The sequence below is a fragment of the Apostichopus japonicus genome, chromosome 23, assembly GCF_037975245.1.
Source record: "Apostichopus japonicus isolate 1M-3 chromosome 23, ASM3797524v1, whole genome shotgun sequence".
Classification (NCBI taxonomy): Eukaryota; Metazoa; Echinodermata; class Holothuroidea; order Aspidochirotida; family Stichopodidae; genus Apostichopus; species Apostichopus japonicus.
This window is the reverse complement of record NC_092583.1, coordinates 2,921,282-2,941,783: the sequence shown is the minus strand read 5'-3', so window position 1 is coordinate 2,941,783 and position 20,502 is coordinate 2,921,282. Positions and strand designations below refer to the sequence as shown.

Genomic DNA, 20,502 nt, shown 5'->3' with positions numbered 1-20,502 from the left:
TGATGTCTCCAAATTGTTTATTTTTTTTATAGCAATTTGGATGCGACGGTATTCAAGGATCAGGACAGGTTTTTGATGCTTGCCGCCAGTGTAATGGTAACGGTGCAAGCTGTGAACAAATTACAGGGAGTTTTGACGGTGGAAGATACAGAAGTAAGTGTATATGCTTTCATGGACTTTTTCAACCGTTATGCTCCAACCGTAAAACCAGATCTGCAAACTGTCTGCATGTTTAATCTGTTGAAAATTTCGTAATAAATTCTTTATGATGTAGTTATAGGACTAATACTCAACATTGTGCAACTATTTTTTTCTTTATACATATGAATTGTTAATCGTGCTAGATGGTGCGTAGCAAGTTGATCATTGACTGAAAACGATTTATGAATATCCGAACACCACGTGTTCTTCACGTGTCCCAGTTACATCATGGCGTTTAAGTTTGTTTCTCAAGCATTATTTCCATGTTGCTTCTCTTGCAGAACATACAGCTTTCCTCGACTTACCAGTAGGGGCAACTTCAATTGAAATAATCAACGTCAATTTAGCTTACACCCATATGGGTAAGTATAGTTTATAAAACTATGTAAATATAATGTAGTGAATATGTATACTGTGAATTTGTGAAATGAATATTCAACACGTGTACTAGGAGGGCGGTCTGAAATAAGTCGTCTTTATGTTTTGTTTTCTATTCTCCCAACAGCTATGTCATCTGGAGGGGATTCGGTATTTCAGGGATACCTATTTACGCCACCATCGTCCGGTCGCTATGGTACTGGAAGTAATATTATCAAATATACCACCGATTTTAGGAATTTTCGTGAGAGAATATCAATTCAAGGACCTCTTACGACCTCGTTGACTGCCAAAGTGTACCTGCTGTACGACCCACATGCGATATATGGAGTGAATGTTAAACCAAAGATAACCTACAGATACTTCGTTCCAAGAGACCAATCGGTTTTTGAGTAAGTCATGAATATGCATCGTATACGTCATAAGTTATGAATATTCTATTGACAAAATTCAGCAATCAAAATACAATTAAAAAAAGTCGGATGAGTTGTTGTAATTTATTATGTATTGAACACGATGTTGCGGTAATTAATGTTAATATTTTACTCCTTTCTTTCAAGATGGCTAGCAGGTCAATACGGAGAATGCAGCGTCACTTGCGGAGAAGGTGTACAAACGCGAAGCCTGAGATGCGCGCGCATTGAAAACGGTCGGCCGGTGGAAGTCAGCGACAGCATGTGTGATCAACAGATTCGTCCACCATCAGACATGCCATGCGACGGAGGGGTGTGTCCTGCGCCGGCGCAGTGGGTGAAAGGATCATGGTCTGAGGTAAGTTTGGTATTTAGTTTATATAGTTTATATTTAGATACGTCATGGACTCGAACAATCTCACCGCAGGAATTTACAGATGAAATAGAATTGAAATATAGTTTGAATCTGGACCTCTGTCACTGGCAGATTAATAAATCACACTTACAGGACCTATATGATAATTATTGTTTCTATTTTTAAAACAGTGCGATGCCGAGTGCGGAGAGGGTGAGCAAACTCGTCAAGTCGAGTGTCAGAGAGGGGATGTTTTGGCTCCTGGGGAATGCTCTGGCGAACGGCCGCGACCTAGTCGACGATGTAACAACGGGGATTGTCGGCCGGAGCCTAGTTGGTCGGTTGGAGAGTGGTCAGAGGTACAATCATAAATATTCGACACTAATCAATCATTTTCAAAAGCAAAGGAAAAACTATAAGAAGCAAAAGAAGAATAACATGGAAGAAAGAAAGAACTGTAATGTGACATATATAGGTCAGCAGGGAATCGGTCATATAATATAATCGCAGGTTTTAACTGTAAGCAGTTTGATGTCAAAATATGTGAAATATCAGTGTTGGTTTTTCTTTGTCTATGTTTATACGTTACAAACTCAGTCAGAAACGCCAGAGAAACGCATCTGTTTTTTCCCCTGATTACTCTGTTATTTATGTAACTAAAACCATGTGCTCTCTTTGAATTTAGTGTTCTGTAACTTGTGGGGATGGACATCAGAGAAGGCCCGTCGATTGTCGCCGAGGAACTGTTCTAGCCCCAAGGGCGTGTAGAGTCAGTGGTAAACCCACCGTGATACAGTCGTGTGTTATGGACACATGCCCGGAATGGACTGTCGGAGAGTGGAGTGAGGTAATTTTATCTTCTTATTACACAGTTTCTTACAAATACTGTTTATATAAACACATCATTTGTGTTGCACCTTCATTTATGTTCTTAAATACCCAATGGTATGTATTTTCAAATTATCGTATGTAACCTAGCTATTTTAACTCAAATCCTTAGGCGCAACTCAACAATGCATAATGGCAGTGCACTCTGAATGTTCTTGACGTGTTAATGAAGTACAGCGGCACTTGCAGTAAATTGAATAATTAAATAAAATTAATATTGTTTTAACTGTTTTTAAATGTTCTCTTTCTTAGTGTGACGCACCCTGTGGAATTGGTGCAAAAAACAGAACGGTCGAATGTACAAAGGATGGAGTATTAAGTGAGGGCGCTTGTGAAGGACTTCCTGCTCCTTCTAATACCCAAGAATGTGATGCTGGTGATTGCTTACTAGAGGCAGAATGGGTGTTCGGAGAATGGTCCGAGGTAAACATTCGTCTGTCTTTTACAAATTGTTTAATTGAAGAAGAAAAACGGTTACATTTCCGGGCCAGTCACAGTACCTTCACTAAATAAAGGATTCAAGGCCAAATGAGAACTGAACGAGGATGTGAAGTTAAAAATGGTGGCGCTCTGAAAGTTTGTGCATCATTCTAGATCACATTTCAGGAGTGCGTCACAGAAGTATTCACTCCTGGATACGGACTATGGATTTTGTGTCAATATCCTGAACCATGTTGGTGAACTGGTTTAAATGTTCTATTTACACTTATTATCAGACAGTAAGTGAAATTTGGAGATCAGTCCACTTAATCCTCCAGTATCTATTTTAATGTTACATTCAATAAGAAATACAAAGACAAATACTTCTATGGTTTTGTTGATACCTACAGTGTAGTGCCGATTGTGGATTCGGGACGAAGTATCGAAGTGTGACTTGTCGACGTGATAGTGTGGCTGTTCAACGTAGTGAATGTAGTTCGGACATAAAGCCGAAGACGAAGGCAACGTGTCACAGGCCGCCTTGCCAGGTACCCACAAGATGGACGACTGGTCCATGGTCACCGGTAAGATTTGATGAACCATTCTAAACTCACACAAATCCACACCCCCCCCCCCACCTCCCCCATTTTTCTTGGTTCATCTCATATGGTTATGTTTCCATGGTGACAGACTACAAAGGTAATCGTTCACTACACGCGATTGCGCATCCATTGCACGCGAAAATGACATACAGGTATTAGGGTTATATACTCCTGCGGACTCTGATGACGTCAGCAGAAGACGAAGCTTGAACTGCAACTGAACGTACTTCCACATCATTAAACTTGGGCAGTATAGACTTTAATTCAGTCGTTTGTTTCTTAATACAGTGTGACGTTTCATGCGGCACTGGAAGAGAGACAAGGTTTGTCAGATGCGTACGAGGTGAACGCGAAGTTGCAGATAACCTCTGTGAAACCATCATACGCCCTGGCAGCCAACGCTCATGCACAAGGGAGCCTTGTGTCGATGAATGGACAACCGGCCCATGGTCGGAGGTCAGTTGAGCTGATTAAATGGTTCAATTTAGAATTGGGTGCACCCTTCTAATTAACAACTGAGCTTACAATATGAATATTCATGCTTGGTGTTTTGCACTCGCTTGACCAGAGTTTCCTACACTAACATCATCACTGCCTGTGCTATTACTATTTTCATATATATTTCATATATATTTTATATATATTTCATATATATTTCATATATTTATCATATATATTTCATATATATATATATATAAATTTCTTTCCTTCTTTATATATTCCGATTCGTTTTGCTATCACCTATCCCCACCAAAAACGAGAGCACTTCAAATATATCACTTTAAATATCAGAGGTTCCAAGCAACTCCCCCTTGACACAGTATAAGGTTAGGATACATTAGTCAGGTTTCATCATCTCTAATTCTTTCATTGAACGATCGAGAAACTTGTTTCCACTTGGATCCAAAATTTAATTCGTACCAGCGGTGTTCTAAAATCTGTTCTCTGTGGGTTTTTTTATCGCTTGAAGCACATAGTATAGTTAAACAGCTCTGGTGCAAAACCTGTGGTGCAAAAAAGCAAACAAAAAAGGGAAAAAAAGCAACTAAAATGGGGGACAGGGGCGGGGGTTGCAGGGGGCAGGGGCGGGGGAAGCTTCGATATCCCTTCCCACGATGGGTCCACGATTCCATATATTGATGTTCTTCTCTGTTTTACGTAATGCACTGCATTGGTATTTCTCATTTTTTGGAATGTTAAATTCTCTTCATTTTATCTGCCTCTTGTATTTATGTATGTACACTTGGTTATCCATCGTTTATATACCTGTATATATAAATATACGTATATGTAACTATACGTATGTGTGTGTGTGTGTGTCTTCATTGTATTACTATGTGTACTGTCGTGTATATACGTACGTTTGCCTGAAATGTCAGTCATAATGTGCACCGCTATACATTGTATCTTTCTGTCCGTAAAATGTTACGTAATCATATTTTATAATGATAAAGTTTGCGGTATTATTTTCATTTTCTCTTTGGCGCTCTATAAACAGAATTTGACTTTCGTTTCCCTTAGTAATTATGTTGCTCGTTATCATCAAAAGCTTTGTTTTCTATGAGTTTAGTATAACATTTTGTATTACATTAATGATTGCGGTCCATGAACTTCCTTTTTGTTATCTTCTGATTATTAGCATTTAAAGCATAAAAAATTTTTATTTCATTGCAAAAATTGCAACAACAAAAAATGTCTTCTAAAAAAATTCTTCTTAATCATAATTCATCTGCTCAAAAATTTAAAATCAATAAATCAAAAAATGAATGACATGCATATTGCGCTCTTTTCCCTCTTAAATTGCTACTTGTGTTATATATTATTCTTTGATTGCAGTGATTGTAATGTATTGTGCATTCTGCTATCACATTAATAACAAGTATTTTCATTTTCATAACCTGTCTATAGGCCTATACCTCCCTTCCCTAACAAAATGAATTGAATGATATTTTTTAGACCAGGGGTTCTCAGTTAAGGCCATGGCATTGGCTAGAGAAAACTATTAAGCAAAGGTGAATCCAAAAACTATATATACCTAAATTGAGCATTGTACAGGATAGGCGGGTCAAAATGCTCACGAATGAGGGCCTAATAATAGGCCTTCAATTGTAAGAAATTAATGCAAGCTTTTGTGGACCAATTTTGTCGCGGACAGGATTCAAATATTTCGCTGCCGCCGGGAGTTGGTCTACTGAGAGCCCCTGTTTTATACCACATGTTGTGTAGCATTGAAACAACTATTTTCCTATTGCGTAGCTAACCGTTGTATTCGAATTTTCACTACGATAAGTCATAATATGTTTCCGAATGAAAATGAAAAGGTTTAATGATCTTTGTTTTTAAATCGATTCAAAAGAAAAAAAAACAATTTCAGGCTGTAGTTTACTTTCAGTAGTTTAAAATAAGTAACCCGTGTGTCACTAAAAATGATTATAGCTGTATATATGGAGGTTATATTTTAGTATGTATATCAATCATAAACCATGTTCCTGCTTCCGCTGTATAGGCCTAATACTTTCGGAAAATGATTGATCAATTGTATTAATTTGAAACCATGTATCGTAACATTTCTTCCCTTTCGTTATATAGTGCTCAGTCACGTGCGGAGAAGGTATTCAGTCACGTGATATTACTTGCGAGAGAGACGATAACGAAGTCACTAACAAGAACTGCGTCCGGGATCTGAAACCCAGTAAACAACGGACGTGTTCCCGAGATCCCTGCCCGCCACCTTCCGAATGGGTTGTCAGCGATTGGACAGAGGTAAAATACATTGGTGTCAGAAGTGGGATAAGCTTAGGCTATACAATAGGCCTATATTAAAACAAAACGATACATATTCCTATACTACTTACAACTTCAACCATCTGCCTGGAAATTACTTCATGTAACTACAAGAACATTCGACGCGTCCGTCAAGATTTAAAAAAAAAAAATATATAATATTTTAACCTTCGTGGTCTTTGCAGTGATGGTATTAGAATTTACATAACGTACAAAATTTCAAGTCAAATAAAAAATATAGGACTAATCTGCATCATGTATAAAGACCGGTAAACTTTGAATTTAACAAAATTTCATTGATTTCTAAACTTACAGTGCAGTACTACTTGTGGCGAAGGGGTGCGAGAGAGGTCCGTCGAGTGTAGGAGCGGGCATGAGGTGATATTGGACAGTAACTGTGATGTGAATAACCAACCAGAGACCAGATCAATCTGTTTCGTGGTCGAATGTCCACCTCTACCAACCTGGACAGCGAGTTCCTGGTCAGAGGTAGGTATTCCCACAAGAAAGAAAAAAATGCGAATTATTTAATATTTCAACAACCATCGTGATATCGTTGTTGCATAGGGGCCTAGCGCTAATAGAGGATATGGGTGGATTATGGGAAGGAGGTTACTGACCTTATAGGGGTATATTGAGGGCGCAGTGCAAGAATTATATCAGTAAATAGTAGGCTAGGGTAGATCGGAGTGCGTATATGTATAGGAGACAGGTAATTATCGTCATCCGTACTACACAAACAAGTAACTGTGGGGGGGGGGGGTTATAAAAGGCCAATCCGTCTTCCTTATTGCATTAACGCACAAAAAGTTGGGCGCGGTATAGTAACTGCATGCATATGGCTGCTTTAGGATACTTTAAAAAAAATCCAAAGCGGAATTTAAGAATCACTTTGTTAATTGTTTTTATATTTATCATTTATTCATTTAAATTTATCATTAATTTTGTGTTTTGTCCCCTTTTGTTTCTCTATATTTAGTGCACTGTCACGTGTGGGGGTGGATATCAAACTCGTAACGTCAGATGTCAACGGGGTACCCGAAGCATTAATGACATAGAGTGTCAGGACTATGATCTTCCCGAAACCCGTCAAGAATGTAACAACCTCGCTTGCCCTACTGAAACACCTGCAATATGGGTTACCGGGGAATGGAATGAGGTGAATTTCACATCTTGACCGAACTAAGTTATCATGAAAATTGACAATATTGAACATTTATAGAGCATAATCGAAAATCGGTGAAAAGTGTTGGATTTGCCATCATTACATCGAAAGTGCGTCGATTTTAGTAGATTTAGAAGTGAAACAGAAACGACGAAACTCACATTTCTCCGAGGGAATCAACTACCGAACTTGTGTATATTTTAACGTTACTAGTGTGACAAAAACACGTGGCTTGTGAGCACACAACTAACAAAAAGTCAAATAAGTTGAGACTGGCAGTGCAGCATTTCATTATGTGCGTAAAATAGTCTGTGCATTGCTTCTATAATCAGGTCTGTAAAGTTTTGGATGGGTAGAGTAGCCATGTTTAATTGAAATATCAAAACGTAGAAGCCAAGAGACCTATAAAAAACAGACACTTCTTTTCATTTCATTTCTTTGTATCATATCAACATATCACATCACCTGAGCACAAGCAGACTAACTTTATCATTTGATAGGCTATGCAGTATTATTCACGTTTCTTGAAGATCAAGTAAGGGTTCCGGAAATGAGGGGAAACGAGTCTAAGCACTCATTAATTAGCCCAAGCCATTGACACTTCTTGTTCTCTTGATCGAATTGTCGCACAACCACAGATTAGAAACCGGGTGTGGACACTTTATAGCCTAAGCTTAAGTCAAACATACATATTACATCAATGCATCTATCAAGTTATAAAGCCCTACACTATTATTAACCACAGCAGGTGACGGGGGTGTCCCGCGACTTTAAATTGCAGTTAGAAAATGGAATGTCATGTTGACAATATTGGAAATATTTGAAAACACATTCGTGTTTGAAAAAGTGAAGGAGTGGGAGAAATTATAAAAAAAGAGAAGCTAATTATGGAATAGGTGAATCATGATATGTCATATTTAGGATGTGTCCTTTATAATTATCTTCTGCCAGGGTATAATGCGACGAGAACCCGTAATTGACAAACACTTGTCCCGTAACAAGGGGCGTCGAGAGTCAGTTCTAACTTCCCGAGGATAACTATAGTTCACAGGGTCTCGTTTATTATAAGAATGAGAATGCATAATTTTTTATCCCATATATCCCACGGTCCTCCTTATATATTGAGCCCGAGTTATTATGATGCATCACCCCTAACCACCCCTACCTCTCGCCAGTCCTTACCCTGACTACCTCACCCCTAATCTAATGGAATTCATCAATGTAAATAATTTGCTATACGAGTAGCAAATGATTTCATGATAATTATTTATGCATGAATAAAGTTTGCATTGTGCTTGGCTTTTCTACACAGTGTGACGCCTCTTGTGGTCTCGGGGTACAGACACGGTCAGTGACATGTCAACAGAACGGACAGCGTGTACCAGGCGCATGCGCGTCCCAGGATAAACCAAGTGTGCAACGTGCCTGTGAGAATGAGCCATGTGTACTAGATGCAGAAGTAAACGCCGAACGTGGTAAGTTAATAACAGTTTAAGTTATGATTTCAGGAAAGGAGGATTATTGCTTTCAAACTGCCATAAATCAAATGATAATGTTAATAATTTAATTATCACGGTTGAAACAGCGAAAGTATGAACCGGGTGAGCCTGTTGCAAATCCTTGGTTATGGCAACTACACCATGTTTGCTCTCACTAACCATGACGTCCCATTACGGAAAGATTGAATATTAGATTTCGAAACTTTTTATATCCCTCTGTCATATTTGTGTCTTTCTCACAGTCGTTTTTTACAAATGTCAGAAAAACTAATTTTTCTAAACCATGACATGAAAGTGTAAAAAGATTTCAGCTCTCCGTTGACAATTAAAACAGCAACAAGGGTTTGGGGGGCTGGGGGGGGGGGGCTGCAGCCCCCAACCAAAAAATTGTGAAAACTCGGGCAATATGCTGAGAATTTTTCTGGCACCTACTGAAAGAAGAATAATTTGCAATGTGTTTTTCAATGGTTAAACGTATAATGTTATCAATATTGTTGTAAGGACTTCCCCAATAATTCTAACCAATATGGAAGGGTAATAACACGAAAAATGATTGTATGTTATTGGCATGTGATGTCATAACCGACGAATGCCTACATGATATGCACATTAACATGTTGAATGCGCGAAAAACTTTGGGTATATTTTTCAGGCAAGTCGTCACAGCCCCCCCTCCCCAAATCAAATTAGAATCCTACGCCTATGTTTGAGATATCTACATAAATGACAAGTCGGGTGCGAAATTTGATGCTCAGTGAAATCTTGCGTTTCCTCTTTCCGTGTGGATTGTTGGAATTAAATTAGGATTAATTAAAAGATCAATTCATGGGGTAGAACTGGAACCCATCACTGTCTTAATTCATTCGGACAGCCGGACAGTCGGTGACCATACCTTAGGGAATTTCAACTGACCAACCAATCCCCATTTAATGGATGCCAGTTGCATAGAAGGTATATAGTCATTGCCAAGTAAATACAGTTCAACCAGGAAGCCGCACCGACACAGGTCACTTTCTGAAGCACAAAAACGTTTTTTAAAAGTGTCTTTATATGAAACAACCGTAAAAAAACTAATCATGTAGCACATTTCATATTACTACTTCAACCTCTCCTAAATTTCCAGCCAGTTGGGACAATTTTCTAATGCTAATACCACTCTACACTGTCCTCTCATATCATGCTTTAAAGCACTCGTACTGACAGTATTAACAGTTCCTAACCTTTATGCGATAGAAACAGGATATCCATACTGCTCATACTGTCAGTACGAGTGCTTTGAAGCAGGATTTGAAAGTACAGTTTATAAAAAAAAAACAATTATTTTGTCCATACTCAGTGATATTTCTTCACGCACAATTATCATAGCCTATTCAACGATTCACTTACATAGAGAAAGACCATTCCATAGCCTAGTAGTGGTACTGGCTGTAGTCAAATTAAAAAAGAGGAATAGATTTATAGAATTTACTTCGCTCCTGTCTTGCCTGTCTCCCACTCCACTCCGCACTTTCCCATCTACCTAACTTCACATTGGAAGTTCGTTTTAGCACTACGCTCTCGCTCCCTGTGCACCGCAATTTTATTAACCTAGCAAACTTTCTTATTTACTCACAGGAGCTTGCATGCAGCTCTTGCAGGATCCAGCCGGTTCCTACACCCAATCCCATCCTACAGGAGATTCTGGATGTACCACCACATTGGTAGCTCCCTTTGGGAAATCGTTTATATTGACAATCAACAGCGTTATTGATTGCTCTCGAGGTAAGAACAACATTTTCGTGTACATATATGCATTAATATAATTATTGCATTAAGTGGTGAGATTATACAAGTTGAAGGTTGGTAAAGGCAATTTTTGTTTACTAATACTACGTAGCTGTGTGAATATGTTTTGCTGGGTTTTTTATTCAAGCCTAAGGTGCCTTCCCTACTCGCAGGGTACTCCTGTTTCACATCTTATGCTAATTTCAGCTTTCATAAGAACCTAAATATACAAAGGTCATTGTTCATGGCTGTGAAGTTAATCTTGAGATAAACAAGTAGTTTTGCAAACCTATATAGTCAATTGATTAAATATATATATATATATATATATATTTTTTAAATCACTCCCATGTATGTTTTATTTTTATTTAGGAGAATATCTTAAGATCAAAGAAGGTACAAAAGAACGAAGTGTCTGCGGTGAAAAATCTGACTACGTACTAACGTTCACGGATAACGTGATTTCGATTGTAATGAATACCGTTGATGAGGATAGCGGTTACGCATTATCATATGAAAGGAAAGACGGAAGAGCATCAAATCGTAAGTCGAACCATTCACAAAATTATCAATATCAGGTTTTATTTGTTAAACGACTTCCCGAGGCTTGTAGGCCAGAGTTTTCTCAATTAGTATTTTACAGGGGACAGAGAAAAACTGTTGGCTGAAGCAAAGGGTCAGACGGAATCAAATGGCAAATCTTACTATAGATATAGATGAAGTAATGCTGCAGTGTAGGCCCGTAGCATGCCTAATACATGAACGGCTCGCATTCTCGATTGGTGGTTATATATTGTTGGCCGATTTCCTTGACACGCAGGATTGGAATATTCGCGGATTTGGTCCACAGGGCAGCGTAGTGAGAACTTCTGTATGGGCTATCTCTAGGAGTGAAGTAAAACCAAATTTCAAAAGAAAATTGTTGAATATTTGGGAGAACGTCTTGTCAAAATGACGCTGGTATAATAAGTGATAGTGTCGTGGCAATACCTCAGAGTAAACCTGTTCTTCGGTGCTCTTCGAAAGAAATGATGTCATTTGTCCGGCGTATAGCTTGTCATTCCCGAGTTGGCTACACATTACAAACGATGCACTGTTACAAATCATCGACGCAGACGAACCGGTTGCTTAGTGACTGTAACTGCAGACTACACTTTGCTTTTAGTTTGGACCACCTGATTGGACAACGTGACATGCCCCATGAAACTATAAAGCGACTTTCAATGTCAACGATGCGAATGCTTGAGAAACATTTAACAACAAAAATAGGAGTTAGTTACAAAATTCTGAAATACATTTATTTAACCTAACCTAAGCTTTTCCTCTCTAATTCTTTGAATTAGGTTGCGATCGTTTGTACGTGGGCAACAGTGGAACAATTAAAAGTCCCGGCTACCCAAGACGGTATCCATCGAACGCTGATTGTCGCTACCGAATTGTAACCGAGCCTGGACGTCAGATTAGTTTATCCTTCTCAAGATTCTCTATGCAAGGACACTACCCAACGTGCAGATATGACAAACTTGAGGTAGGTCAAGTCTTCTTCGTAAAACTGTCACTACTTTTTAACAAGTAAAGTCACGAACACTACGAAACTAGTCCTGGGCCTTCCTGTTCACCCAGCTGCTTATCAACATTTAGTATGATGTATGTCATTGGGTGGGGGGGGGGGAGGGGTGGAGATGGAATGGAACTGAGGAGCACAACAGTTCCTCAATTTTCAAATAGACTTATAAATTTCATGATCAGGCTGTATCAGTTATTGCGATTTTGTTAGAGTAAACAAGTTGTACATCTCCTAGCCAAAAAATATTTCTTTACTTACTTTCTTTGTCTCACTTTAGTCATGTTATATATTTTTCCATCAATAACATTATATCCCTGTAACATTTCCTTAAATTTTTGTGATGTTAATTTCCTCCTCCAGATTTCTGACATTTTTGGTAAAACACAACACAAATATTGTGGAACCAGAAATCAGTTAAGCATCGTCTCGACCGGGAATGACGTATTGTTGAGACTACGAACTGACAGTCGAACCAATTTCAGTGGTTTCCGAGCAATCTATACTGTGCGTTAGAAGTCACATGGTAGCAGCAGTGGGACGAGATGATGCTGGTGGTGACAGTGGGACTGATCTGTGCTGATCACAGTGTTCAAGAAACGTCTCAATTTTGAGAATGTTGATGAAGCAAGTTTAGATTCCTAGCGTCAAATATGCTTAGATCAGAAGACGCAGGATACGTCTGGGGAGTTAGCTGCTTATCGTCAGTTAGCTGCATACCATCAGGATGATGTAACTACCTACCTACCTACCTACCTACCTCAACTAAAGTGCGAAGAATAAATCCATAATGCATAGCACTCGAGGCTCACAGACTTACACTTTGAATGAAAAGGTGACCAATCTGGAAGTAACTGTGTAGGAGGTCGAAGCAAAATTTTGAAAATATAGATAAAACGTAGTTATGGCATAGACTCCACATTTTAGCATTTTCTATGAAAATGATAATGGCAGGTTTGTTCCCTACTATTTTGGTAACTACATTCTGCCAAGTGATTGATAAGAACATGTAATTTAGAAGCCTACATTAAAATATTGAAAATTGAAGTCGTTCCAAACGCATCTGCATTTTGTCAACATTTGCTGGCGTGGATCCATGCTTGTGTGTGGGGGGCAGCAACCTCTACACAAAAATTATTTAAAAAAAAGTATTTATTAGCACAATCTTGCTTGTATACGTAACTATGAGCTTACTTTATAGCCTAAATATGCCTCAGAATGCAATCTTTGGCATCTAAACTCCGGGAGAGGATACCCCTAACCCTCTTTCAAGGGAGCCTGCTTCCGTGACCACATCTCTTATAAAAATCCTCAATCTGCACCTGATTTGAGCAATATGTTACGAGAAAGGTTTAATTTTCGATTTCGATACAAACATTGCCACATGATGCAATACTTGGTTATATGATGAAAATACATATTGTTTGTGTGTGTGATTTCATTCCTGAAGCTTTTTTAATACTTGCATTAGTTTTGATAAGATAACAAATATGTTGAAAAGTTTGGTCTTTATTTATTCAGTGACGTGTTGTTTATATTGAGACCTTTTGTAACTTAATAAACATTCACATATTTCACATCATACATATGGAAATGCATCTCATATTGAGGATGTGAAGTTAAACTAGGAATTACAATTCTCTGGCTGTCTCTAACTTTAAATTATTATTATTATAGTCATTATTATTACTATTTAAGATGTTCCTTCCCTTATTAAGGAAGTTTAAAAGGTCCAGTAAAGAAATATAAGTGTTTTGCAAAAGATAATCCTGTGAAACCCAAAGCCAAATTCAGAAGTAATTGACTAATGTAGAGTATAAAAAATGAATTAATAAAAGGAGGACCTTACACTTATTGCCAACTATGCAAAAACATTTGCTATTGACACTGCTATGGAAAAAAAGAACATTTTATTTTCAATTATATAAGGATCTAGAAATCTACAAAATGCTGCCAATTATATATGCAAATCCATGGATTAAGTGTGTGACTTGGCCAGGAAGGGTCTTGTAAAGTTTTGTGTGTTAAAAAAAGTCTTTGTGCCTTAATTAAAAAACAAAAGAAGACAACATTTTTTTATTATTATAAATAACACATATTTTACCCATTTGTGTGTTTTTGTTCTGTATTCATATCAACTGCCAAGTGTACAGTTTTTACAGTCAGTGAAAATAGTTTTTTAAGATATTTTAGTAAAATGTTTCATACGTAATATTTATCTTAGTAAGAGTCAGTATTACCCTAAGAGAGTTTCCGATATGAGGTTTCTTGCTGAACTTGCCTTATTTATGATAACATTTTGTAAATATTTTAATAATAAATGTAAATTAATGTACATAAACCTTTTAACTTTCTTTAATTTTCTTCAGTACTCCACAGATTGGAGAAATTTAATAAAAAAGCCAACAAAAACGGCTACTGAAATAAGGAATATTTCCCAAATAAATGTGAGCAGAAAATACTCCAAAAAAGAAAAAAAAGGAAAAATCAAACAAGAAAAGCAAGGCCCGGTTAATCTTCCAATGCATTTTGTATACAAATGCTTCAAGGATAACGTAAGGGCAGGGTTTTAGTCCTGACATACCAATTTGAATGCTAGTAAATGGTGCTATAGCTATTGCGGTTTTCAAATATTCAACTTCAAAAATATGTCAAACCTCTGGAATGTTCCCTAAAGACTAAAGTGATGACAATGTAGGCTTGGTGCAGGCCTAACGGTTTACGTTAAACCATCGTTTAATTTATTTCTAAAAACTAGACCAAACCTTTTTCTCATTTAACTTCATGTCAATTAACAGAGCATCCTTTGATAACCTTCATCACCACTTGACAAATATGTAACATGTTGTAAACGTACCATCTGAGGCTGTTGATCTCATTTGTACGTACCCGAGTTTTCCTGTTGCATCCGCGGAACTGCATATCAAAGATTTAAAAGTTTTGGGGTCTAAAGTCATCATTTAAAACAATGTACCATTTATTGGATAGAAACACTTGTACCTTTGTATTTAAATAAATATTTAAATATATTTTATATAACAAGTTAAAGAAAACCCTTTGTGTTGTATTATTGTCCTGTTTTTTCTCTTTTCTACATTTGTTCTTTAAGACACTTTTTCTATAACTACCAACAAACAAGAACGGAAAAAAAAAAAAAAAAAGTCAGACAGAATTTTCAAGTGATAAAGGTTATGTGATGTTCTCTGGATATGCATGCACTTTCGTGATGAAAAAATTCCACAGAAGATGGCTGGAATTTGAAAATAGATCCATTTGTTTTTACAACTATCGTAACAAATCACAACATGATAAAAGATCTTGGTTGTTTAGTTCAGTCTGTGAAAAAAATCTAGCTCGGATCAAGGAAACAGATATCTGCGATCAAAGAATCCTCCAATGTGGAAGAAGCAAGTGACCAATCAAAATCTTCATAGACCGTCAACTCATGCATATTCAGTGTGGCTCTTGGCTCTGTCCTTGTCAACATCATCCTCCTCCAAGGACTTGACGCTGCTGTTGTTGTTGTTGTTTATACTGATCCCGTGGGATTTTCTGCTACCGTGATGAGAGGACACCGAACCAGATCTCGATCCGGGAATTTTAGTTTGCGGTGGTGTTTGGGGTTTTAGAGAGGGGGGTAGAGCGATCAATCTCGGACGGGCTGTGAGGTTGACCTCTCTTCTCAAGGATTCGGACATCACGTTAAAGATCGTGTTCTCCAAGATTGATTCTAACAACATCCCAAATTCTGGACACCTGTCAAAAATGGGAAGAAATGTTTAAGAGCCAATATGCTCACTAATCTCTACAACAGCTCACTATCTATTAATCTGTGATTGGGGAACGACCTCACAAATATTCTCAAAAAAATGAAAGGATATTTTGGAGGAAAACTTATATATTTGAATAATGAAAGAGGAACATAATTCTAAGCATCCTTGTGATTATTATGCATATGCAAATCCCACAATTTATCTTCTGTAATAAGAAATGTTCAACTCTATAAACCTTCCATCTGATACCTGGAACACATTGTGCCTTATCCGCATCAAAATATGCACATGTTTCTTCTCATAGCTACTGAGCTTAACAATCCTAGTTGGAAGGACAATTTTAATGTCCAACCTCCCCCCCCTTCACCCTCCCTTCCCCCAGAAAGTGGTTAAGTTAGATGAAGATTACAGGTTTAAGACAAACCCACTGGTTGATTAAAACTTGTTGATCTTCTTCACTGCACCACCCTTTTGTCTCCGTTACCTCTTGGTTCCACATGACACCCTCCCTGACCCCTTTTACTCACCTTTTGAGGACCTGCTGCTCATTTCTCAGTTTTTCCTCCATCAGACTCTGTTGGTAGTCTAAGTCCGTGTGGCCGCTCGGGCAAACACGAACAAAGGACCTTGGGATAAGGAAAAATGGCTGCTGTGAGAATCTCTCAAACTATGGTATTAACAATGGGGAAAAGGCTTCCTATTGTTTTCTTTAATAACACTAATAAACAATAAATACAGTGTTAATAATAGTAACAATGATAATAATTACGATAACACCAATAACTACAACAACAATCATATCAGATACAGAGTATGCCGCTGTGTCAAAGTTCATTCAAAAAGCAATTGAGTAACTTCATAATTCTAGCTGAAAACTTTCAATATGAACTGACTGTGTCACAGCAGTTAACCAAAAGAGAAATTTCAACAAAATACTTTCAAATGTTTCAGTTTCAAAAAAAGTTTCAATGTTAATAACTAGGTGTGGTTGATATAAGGACCCTCTGATGGGGGTGAATAAAATGGGGTGATAGAGGGGGGAGGGGGTCATGCCATGATTCACGCATAATTTGTATTTGTCAACTTTCCGACGTTAAATCATATCTGAGTTTAAAACTAATCTCCTTACTCTTGTTCATGGGTGACATCGATATCCGCCGGGGGAGGAGGTGGGACCGATTCAATTTCCATAGACTGGTCCAATCTCTGAGCAGGGGTGTCAGCTCCTTTTGAATCCCTTTTCATAATGGTGTCATCCATGAACGTAACACTCTGAACGGCCACCTCTCTGTCAACTTCAGGCTGGAAGAACAAACCGAACAGAATATCACTGTCTAAGAAATTAATTATGTCTCCATGCTTCCCATGCAAGCAGAATAACAGTTTCTGGTAAACTTAACCATGTTGATGGTCTTCAAGTTTCCACATTAGCCAAGAAAACAGGTAAACATCGATCCAATAATCATATAACCATCTCTTCATTATTCACCAAGAGTAAAGTTAATTTTTACTTGTTTTTTTGGGGTAAGTTTACATGATTATCTTCTGTGCATTCGAGTTAATACAGACATGTCACATTAGTGATGGTTACGTTAACCATTCCATCTGTAGCCTTGGGAAGCATAGAATGACTTTCCAGGTTAAAGATGACATTTTTTAACCTGTTAAATATGTTGAAAGGAGCAACATTTGGCAATAAGTCTTTTGCTACTCGTTGTGTACAATCCCTACCACAAAAAGATCACTCCAGTATCAAAATAAGTCTTGTCAAAAGAGAAGGAGATATTACATATCCTAATGAAGCTTGCTATAAACTCACGTTCAGAGAAACCCCTCAATTTCAAATAATATCAATTTGTCTTGTGTGCAAAATACATGTAAACTATGTAGGCCTAGAAAAAAATTAATTAGATGTGTGCTTACTTGGTTATTAAAATAATTTCTTTCCACACTTAATAACCAGTGGGGATGCACATTTTATCGGTTTAACCTTAGATATCAACGTTTACCTGAGAGGGAGCCCTCAGAGGGGGTGAGATGAGTCGGGCATCTCCAATTCTGGACAGGCTCTGAGGACGTTCTCCAAACTGTCGGAAATATGGCACTGGTTCCTTTGGTATTTCTTCTAGAGCTTTGAGAAAATCATGGTCATCTAGGAGAGCTCTGCCGAAAAAGAAAATGAACATTGTATTAGTTATGAGGTACTACGAGGTATGATGAGTGGCTCAGCAAGTAGATAACACAAACAAACCTCAATAATGAGGCATAAGGATTGACAACATGGGTAGATAACAGAAACATTCCTCAATCACAAGTTATATAACTAGGAATAGGATGATTATAAAAGAGATACCTAATGGGTGAGGCATAGGGACTCACATTTGGTAGATAACAGAAACATACCTCAATCACAAGACAGATAATTAAGGCATGTATTGTATTAGCTATGAGGTATTATGAGGTATGATGATTGACTCAGCTAGTAGATTACACAAACAAACCTCAATAATGAGGCATTAGGATCGACAAAATGGGTAGGTAATGGAAACATTCCTAAATCACAAGACAAACAACTCGGGTATAGGATGAGTCTAAAGGGATACCTCATGAGTGAGGCATAGGGACTGACTCTGGTAGATAACAGAAAGATACCTTAGCCTCAAGACAGATATATAACTCAGGCATATGATGAATATATAAAGATACCTTATGCACAGGGAATACTAATAAAGTGTGAAAAAGTGGTTCTTTAATTTCTTATTGTGAGCTTCATAGCAACTATGGTCTGCTACCACAGTTCTGACAAGAATAAACACCAACTACTTCAGTTTACAACATACATTATGGCTTGCACATACTAAACCTGAATAATATGCAACAACACAGTAAATATATGACACATGGTTTTACCAATAAATAACTAGTGATAGGAACAGTCGGATATCTGCTCCCAGGTGCTCGTTTCTATGGTCGATTACCTGGGTTCCCAGGTACCCCTTCCCATCACTATACATTACCTTATAATATTTGCCACTGTTCCTTCAATCACATCTTGTTCTTGCTCCGAGCACCCACTCACACTGTCCGCTTCTCCCTTTTCTTCCTTTCCTTTCACCTGACTGCTTGGTCTTAACCTGTCCCCCATACTCCTGGAGAGAGATGAAGAAATGTTATTACATGATGAATACAAACATTAGCAGTACAAATGGATATCAGTCATATAGAACTGCATTGTAAATGCTATTCTCAACTCCTGCAGTACAAACATATATCAGTCATATAAAACTGCATTGTATATGCTGTTCTCAACTCCTGTTTTCACAACTCCAGTTCTCAAATCCAGTTCCTTATCAAGTTCTTAAATCCATGGCTTAAGTCAACCCTAGCATTTGCTATTTTACGGAAGACATGAGAAAAAGATTTATCACACAGGGGTCTCCCATTATAAGTTTGATGCGATTATCCTTATCTGGTCGATTTGTGACACTATCAATATACAAGTGGTAAAACTCTATGAACACATCCATTACAACACACATAGTTTGGAAAAATAAACACAAAAACTGTTCAAAGTATGAAACTTTCCATCCAGAGTCTACAATAAAGTTGTTTGGTTTTATTCCTGTTACATAAACACTGGAAGTAAAGCATTTTTTAATCGCACTTTCAAAGGACAAACTTTCTATGATCACATTTCTTGCCTATTCACAGATGTTATATAAACTCAGTAATGTCCAAGGGTAGTTGAAACCAGCGTGATTGCGAATCAAAAACTATCAAATTTGTCAACATTTACAGAATGTGAAAAACTAGAACAATGAATCACATTTTACCTGTCGATGTAATACCCGCCGACTTCGTTCGGGAAATTACTTTGGAATTCCGAGACGTCCAGAGTTCTGCCGGTGACACCCAGGTGGAGCACAAAGGGTTCCGGAGGGGCAGGTTTTGCCCAGAGAGGGGTACCGTTCTCGGTCTGCCGTTCCTTGACACTCCGAATCGCCAGTTCCTTGTCAGATAAGACGTTCTTTATCGGAGGTAGGGTGTTGTACTTCTTAAACTCATCGGGGGAGGAGGATTTATGTCCGCTCTCGGCCGCTTTGATGGTGTCGCAGAGGCGTTCACGGCTAGCGGGCTGGTGAATAATGGGTAAGAAGAGGAGAGAAGACATATATTAAAGAGAGGATTGATGTCATTTTTGTAGCTAAAACAACAAAATGAGTCGGTTTGTTTTACATATATTTACACTACGATGATCCAGTTATACTTGAACTTGTTCATTGGTTTAGAAACTTCCATTGCCATAGCTGCACTGCTATGATGATGATTTGTTTTGGGGGGGGGGTGCCTTCACCTCCCTCAGCATTTTAAAAAAGTGGTCAGATCCTGTGGTACACTCTCGTCTATCGGATGGGGTGTTAATGGGGTGTTAATTGGCGATCCCGGGAGCAGGATTGGGTGTGACAATTATACCCCCTCCCCCTGCTTTGTATTCTCTTAATTAAACACTCATCAAAACAAAGATAATTTATGAGGTGAACAAGGTAATAACTGTACCTGTTGTAACAGCATGCATGTTACCACTCAAACTAAGAAACAATCAAAACCAACCCTATTTGCTGACATCAGATCTTTCTGCAATAACATGGCTGATTTTCAGGCAGTAAAACCGGCTTCAATTTCACCAACTGGATTT

General features: G+C 38.0%; 2 protein-coding genes across 3 annotated transcripts in view; one reads left to right on the top strand and one right to left on the bottom strand.

Moving 5' to 3' along the window:
* Positions 1-15,086, top strand: part of LOC139964833 (A disintegrin and metalloproteinase with thrombospondin motifs 6-like) — a 43,802-nt gene extending 28,716 nt beyond the window's left edge. Inside the window, exons 15-31 of one of the 2 annotated variants that reach the window (XM_071966842.1) lie at positions 33-153; positions 483-563; positions 707-971; positions 1,140-1,350; positions 1,539-1,706; positions 2,033-2,194; positions 2,488-2,658; positions 3,066-3,239; positions 3,546-3,713; positions 5,847-6,020; positions 6,357-6,530; positions 7,021-7,200; positions 8,519-8,681; positions 10,320-10,466; positions 10,842-11,012; positions 11,813-11,997; positions 12,397-15,086. In XM_071966842.1, coding sequence (XP_071822943.1) covers positions 33-153; positions 483-563; positions 707-971; positions 1,140-1,350; positions 1,539-1,706; positions 2,033-2,194; positions 2,488-2,658; positions 3,066-3,239; positions 3,546-3,713; positions 5,847-6,020; positions 6,357-6,530; positions 7,021-7,200; positions 8,519-8,681; positions 10,320-10,466; positions 10,842-11,012; positions 11,813-11,997; positions 12,397-12,549 — 2,868 coding nt within the window. In that variant the 3' untranslated portion in view covers positions 12,550-15,086. The remainder of the gene's footprint in view (positions 1-32; positions 154-482; positions 564-706; positions 972-1,139; positions 1,351-1,538; positions 1,707-2,032; positions 2,195-2,487; positions 2,659-3,065; positions 3,240-3,545; positions 3,714-5,846; positions 6,021-6,356; positions 6,531-7,020; positions 7,201-8,518; positions 8,682-10,319; positions 10,467-10,841; positions 11,013-11,812; positions 11,998-12,396) is intronic. The other variant, XM_071966843.1, reaches the window with a different exon arrangement.
* Positions 14,149-20,502, bottom strand: part of LOC139964832 (cilia- and flagella-associated protein 65-like) — a 35,172-nt gene continuing 28,818 nt past the window's right edge. The window contains exons 31-36 of the mRNA XM_071966840.1: positions 19,640-19,941; positions 18,824-18,955; positions 17,816-17,969; positions 16,936-17,108; positions 16,334-16,432; positions 14,149-15,789 (exon numbers count right to left, since the gene is read on the bottom strand). Of these exons, the coding sequence (XP_071822941.1) occupies positions 15,477-15,789; positions 16,334-16,432; positions 16,936-17,108; positions 17,816-17,969; positions 18,824-18,955; positions 19,640-19,941 (1,173 nt within the window). The 3' untranslated portion in view covers positions 14,149-15,476. The remainder of the gene's footprint in view (positions 15,790-16,333; positions 16,433-16,935; positions 17,109-17,815; positions 17,970-18,823; positions 18,956-19,639; positions 19,942-20,502) is intronic.